Below are 6,063 nucleotides of genomic sequence, written 5' to 3'. Positions count from 1 at the left end.
TCACCGAAATTGGCTCCATTAGCTCTATTTAAAAAAAAAAAAAGAACCCGAACCGAAATCTGGCTAGACCCTTAGATATAGTATATAGTGACCAGAAGTGCGGAGATAAAGCGTACAGTGGTAGGACTGAGTGAGTACACTGCGGCTGACATAGGTATTTGTCCCGACGTCCCATCCACAGTTTGCCAGTTTGTCTTGCAATGCCTTCACTTCTTTCTTTTCCCCCCCTAGACCCATTCCTTATATCGAGGGGGGCTGCCAAATTGTGCTGAATACACTTCCTGCCCTGTCCCCACCCCCCACTTTCTATTGTTCTCTCTCTTCCTCCTTCTTCCCGGTCTCTGGTCCCTATCTTTCCTATTTAAAAGATAATCTAGCCAATGTCTTCCCTTGCTACCGAAGTTTGTACCATATGGTAGCTCATTTATCCAATTTTATTCATAATCTGATCATAAAAGTTCATAATTTCTAGTTGTTCAGATAAAATGTTTGATTTTTGAAAAAATATATCTCCGGAACCATAAGACGTACATATGTCTGGCAGTACTCAAAATAAACGAAATTTAACTTACTATAAAATAGTTTATGACATATATCTTCGTAGAGGTAGTAATTTTTATGATATTCGCATATGAATATAAGTTAGGTATTTGGCCAAATAAAAAAAAAAGTTAAAAGAAATACTTCAATGAATAAATAAGTTAAGAGACATAATTTAATGAATAAATAAATTAAAAAACAAATCGACAGGTCCAAAAAATAAATATAGTAATAAAAAAGAAAGTAACATAATTAGGAATAAAGTGGCGCCCAACTGCATTGGGTTGCTGTATACTCAGCATAATGAGACAAGTGGGAAAATTGCTTATTATTCTTATATTATTATTTTTACTGTTTTTCTTTTCATATATATATTTTAAGTTTAACCCCTTAACTTAAGTTAATACACAAATCGACAGGTCCAGAAACTAAAATATAGTAATAAAAAAGAAAGTAATTATTTTTAAATTTTAGTTTTAAATAAAACTGTATTTAAAATATATACACTTCAACAGGCGCACAGTTTGCTCATATTTATTATCATACAATCTTTTGAGGAAAAATAAACTAAAATGTCAGTGCGAACCACATTTGACTCAGCTGAGCTACATCAACCCACCCCTATTTTTAGTTTTAAGTTATTTCTTGCAGGACTTGACTATGCTTGATTTTTAACTGGTTTTTGTAAGGTAACTCTCTGTTTCTCTAAGGTAACTTCAAAAGACCTAGTATCTTACATCTCCCTATTTGATATGGTTTTGTTATGTTATCGCCCCCCGCCCTTCCACTGATTCAAACAATATATCAATAACAAGTCATTGATCATCGCCCCCGAAACCGAAAGACAAATAGTCAGAGCAAACTAAACCAAAGCAAGCCTCGAGCGGACATTGTGATGAGCACGTAGGAGAGCGGTGAGACCACAACCGGAAACCAAACTGTCTCTCCTCTCTTTGTTTAGTTTACTATCGATAATGAGGGGGGAGGGTAGAGGGGCCTCATGGGCTACAATCTCTTTGTTTTACTTCCTCTCGCTGACCCGTCTTGTCTTCTCTTTCCGGGCGTCCATATCCCCCTTCCATCGTCTCCTACTGTTGCGAAGTGGTAGCGGTCAGGTCTGCAATAATATAGTATTTTTATTTATTTAATACCAAATCGGCCTGGTGAGCCTTACATGGTTAACGTAAGAGGTAAATATATTTTTTTAACAATTGATTATAAGGGGGGGGGGGGTATAGTCTCATTCAAAAAATACCCCTAACTATATACAATGTTATAAATAAAACAAAAAATTAAGATAAAATAAATATATTAAAATAATGATTCTTTATAAAAGATAAAAGTAAAGTTAAATAACTAAAACAATGACATTTATGGATTTAAAATAAATAATTGACTTCTAATAGGAAAATAAAATCAAATTTAAGAAAAAGGGAGAGAGAAAAAAAAAATTAAAATGAAATAATATTTTTAGAGTGACTATAACAGAACTGATAAATATATAATTTATAACAGAATGTCCTGCAGCAGCCTAGGCTTCAGTCTTCAGGTTGTGGTTGGGTTTCCCAGGTGGTAGGTCACTGCTCCTTTAACTGTAGGTAACTGGGAGTGGAAGTTCAAGAACCTTTTTTCGATCTAATCTTCATTGTCTCTATTTATAATCCCCGATGCAATTGGCTGTTTCTTACACACCAAGGAGAATCTACTGCAATTCTTACGACTTTATTTTGAAAAGATTGTAATATTTTAAAGGATGCCGCTTCCCAGACTTCACATTAATGGTCTGAGAATTGTTTAAAAAATAAGAATAGCTGTTTTTGATTTTCTATTGAGGATAGGATATAGCATTGCTAACCTTGCATAGGTTTGAGTTAGTTTGATGTTAAAATATGGTGGTTCCAGTTAAGGCGGCGATTGAGGTGGATTACCATGTATCTTGCTGTTTCAGTGACAGGATTCAATTTTACATTTTTACCTTTGAGTATATAATATAATATATGGTTTATCACTTTTATATTATAACTTTATAAAACTTTAATTGTAATGCAATATTGCACGCACAATGGCAATAATTATTAAGTCTAAATATTAAATCGTATTATTCATCAAACTTTTCAACTGTGGATAGGACATCGTGTCAGCTGCTGTATATTTATAAAAATAACAACTTAAGCCTCTGAAATAGCAGTAATTAACTAAACACTCAATATTATGAAAATTTTAACATCATCACCGCAGTAAAAGGGCAGGATCCCATAAAGGAGGAAAACACATCACACATAATTTTTTTAAAAATTTATTTAAAACCTTTATTAATGAGAAAATAATACAATCTTCCACACTTTATGACAATATGTATTAATTCTCTAAGAGCCATAAACACAGAGGCGAGAAATATTTATTCAAAAAGAAGTGGCGCCCAACCTTATTGGGTTGTTATACTAAGACTAGTTGGAAAATTGTTTATTATTCTTATATTACATAGAAATAGTCAGTAAATATTTATGTGCATAATAGTTATTCACGATTCTCTTCCTATATTTCTATTTTTTATAATAATAATCTTGTTTTTCTCACTATTCTTTACCTATATATCTTTTCTATATAATTTAATTATATATATAATTTTCTCTCAGTATAATAAATAGTTAAAATTTTTAATATAGAAAGAAAGAATATATTTACATAAAAATTCCTACATGCCATTGCGCAATTATATACCATTAAAATCTAAAAAAAAAATCTCAAAGTTCATGCATAAAAAAATTAATAAATTTAAATAAAATTAATACTTATATAAATGATAATTATAAAAAGTTATACAACAATATATAAATCATTATTATAATAAAGGGTTATATATTAAAATAACAAATATAAAAAATAGATATAATATTAATAAACATTACAATAAGTTAAGTAATATATTCGCTCCTGGAAAAGACATTGACCAAAGCAAGGATTTTCAGTCTGACGTCATATGTGTCCGCCTAATATAACCTGTACTAAAGATAACCATGCTTTAAGTTTTTTACATGCTGTGGATTGACGAGTTTTCAATAAAGTATTAAATATAATTTAATAAAATATTTTATAATTGATTAGAAGTGAAGCGACTTTTATGTTCTAAGATAATGATTTCTTAATAAAATAGCGTTTAATGTTTTCTGGTAATGATAGTTATGACAGTATTTTTATTGTCTGTACTGTGTATTTTGTAATTAGCACGGTGTATACGTAGTTATTATAATTAGTACGGTATAAGTTAGTTATTACAGGCCGTAGGGATTATGGCCCTACTCCGTATACCTTCAACGTGAATCGTGTTGTGTTGTGGTCCTTTGTGACTACAGCACGCGGCCTAAAATCTCCAAATTCTATCGTGCCAGAAAAAAAAAAAGTAGTTATTATTTATACTTATTATGGTTTAAAATATTATTAACAATGCCCAAAACCCACAGGTAGGAAAAGATTGAGAACTACGACACAAGAGACAGTGCATCACTCCAAGCCATCTCAAGTCGAATTGGTTTTCACTGTTACATTTTTAATCTTTTTTATGACTTTATTCATCTTATTTTTGCTGACGTTTCGGCCACGGAAATAAAAGTTGTGAGTCTTCATCAGCACTGCGAACGAAAAAAGGACATATGGACGATTTAATAGGAAAAATAAAAAAATAAAATCTTTCTTTTTTTTATTTTTTTATTATAGTTATTCGTAGTTAAAGCTATACTAGCCAAAAAGAAAAGTGAAATCGTAAATGTCGATACAATAAAAGCAACATTGTCTATTTTCTTGAATTATATAAATTTATTTCCCATGAAGTTCTGTTTCTATTGCTTAATATTTAAGGTCCAATTGTTGGTTAAAGACACCAGTACAACCTGTACATATTTACAAAATGTTATGTGATATAAAAATAAAATACTTTGTTTTGAAATTGTTCTAATTAAATAAAAAAACTTATGTGCATTAACCAATTTCTTTCTAAAGATGCATTTATACATCAATACTTTAATTGGTTTATGATTATAGTATAGTAATCATTCTTGAATTAATGTATAGAGCGTAGCGAAACTAATAATGGGGTGTTTAAAAAGAAAAAATGACTGTTTTTCAACTAAATATTTGTATTATTATTGCTTTGATGTAAAATACAATTAATGCTCAAAGTATAGTCCATTGTTATCTACCGTCATTAGCCATCAACTTGCCAATGGCTCGATCCTACGCTGATACCATTCTTTGGGATGGTTCGAAAAGAACTCTTGGACCGCAATTTCAACTTCCGCAATGGTGCGAGGTCTAGACTATATGGTGGATGAGGCAGGAGTTCCAACCCATGAAGTTCTTTAAACTTTTTTTTTCACAAATATCTAACCTCTTAGCTGATTACTGAGGAGCAAATTTGTGAGGGACCAGTCTTTTCACCTTCCCCAGGGAGAGTAGGTGGCGCCTAACAGTATCTTTCGACACACTACACTCCCTGACGAGTTCTCAAGTACTTATAGACGGATTTGACTCAATAGATTCCAGCAGAACCTCATCAGTATTCATTAATGGTTGCCTGGAGCCTTTCTTCCTTTCCAACGTCGTATCCCCACTGCATAGTTTTTCAATCCAACGCCGTGCAGTTCGCTGGTCAAGGACACCTTCCCCTTCAAATTTATAATTTCACGAGTTTCTTCATCGGCTGAGAAATTTTTTTTCCGATAATGCCTTAAAATTACTAGAATTTTATGGAAACTACCATGTTTCTTTTTTGAAACAAATAACTAAACTAAGGCTTTTTTTAAAGAAGTCGATTGGGATTATACGAGCTTAGAGAACGCTCTAATGCGATTGTTAAGTATTGGTAAGTATTAAAATATTACTGTACTTTAAAATTTTGAATTTGATAAAACGGAATTTTTTTTTATATACCCCATTAAAATGTCAAAGATTGTTAAAGTTATTTTTTTCAAAGAAATACCAATAATCCTTTAAAATAAATCATGAAAAATACGTTTAGTATTTTTTTCTGTAAGTTATTTTTTATGTTCTTAAATCGTTTAAATTCAAAATTATATTAATTTTTAAAATAAAAATTATTTTTCTCAAATTGAGGGTTTTTTTGTACAACAATCATTGTTAGAATGCTTAGAACTTATTTACATCAAATTAATTCATATTCCGGTAAACTTTCTTTTACTTAATTCTGTAAGGGCGGTACAAAGATAGTGAATTCTAATTTATTGATATTAAGGGAGGCTAAACATCGTAGCAGCTCGCTGGTTGTGCCTGGCTCCGCGCAGGTGAAGAGAGCTAACGACTGTATTTTCTTTTTTTTTTTCCTCCGACAGCAGAAAGGAGAGAAGCCGGTTTATGCATATTCATAATATTCAGAGCAGATTATTATTTTTGCAGTGATCTCTTGTAAATACAGAGCGAGAGAGGACGGACCGTACAGTCGAGAGAGACGGCTCTTCCAAGGAGAGGAAAAACAGACGGTGCTAAGGGATAGGGATCTCGGTCCTGTCC

At 31.7% G+C, this 6,063-nt stretch overlaps 1 protein-coding gene across 1 annotated transcript in view; it reads left to right on the top strand.

Annotated features, from left to right (window-relative positions):
* The window catches only part of LOC106679903 (ubiquitin carboxyl-terminal hydrolase 48), a 165,802-nt gene extending 161,573 nt beyond the window's left edge, over nt 1–4,229 (top strand). The window contains exon 20 of the mRNA XM_014419294.2: nt 4,002–4,229. Coding sequence (XP_014274780.1) covers nt 4,002–4,147 — 146 coding nt within the window. The 3' untranslated portion in view covers nt 4,148–4,229. The remainder of the gene's footprint in view (nt 1–4,001) is intronic.
* Nucleotides 4,230–6,063: the final 1,834 nt, after the last annotated feature.

Source organism: Halyomorpha halys, unplaced genomic scaffold, assembly GCF_000696795.3.
Source record: "Halyomorpha halys isolate HHAL.00 unplaced genomic scaffold, Hhal_1.1 Scaffold230.1, whole genome shotgun sequence".
NCBI classification, from domain to species: domain Eukaryota; kingdom Metazoa; phylum Arthropoda; class Insecta; order Hemiptera; family Pentatomidae; genus Halyomorpha; species Halyomorpha halys.
Note: the sequence above shows the minus strand (reverse complement) of the source record. Positions and strands in the feature narration are given on the sequence as shown.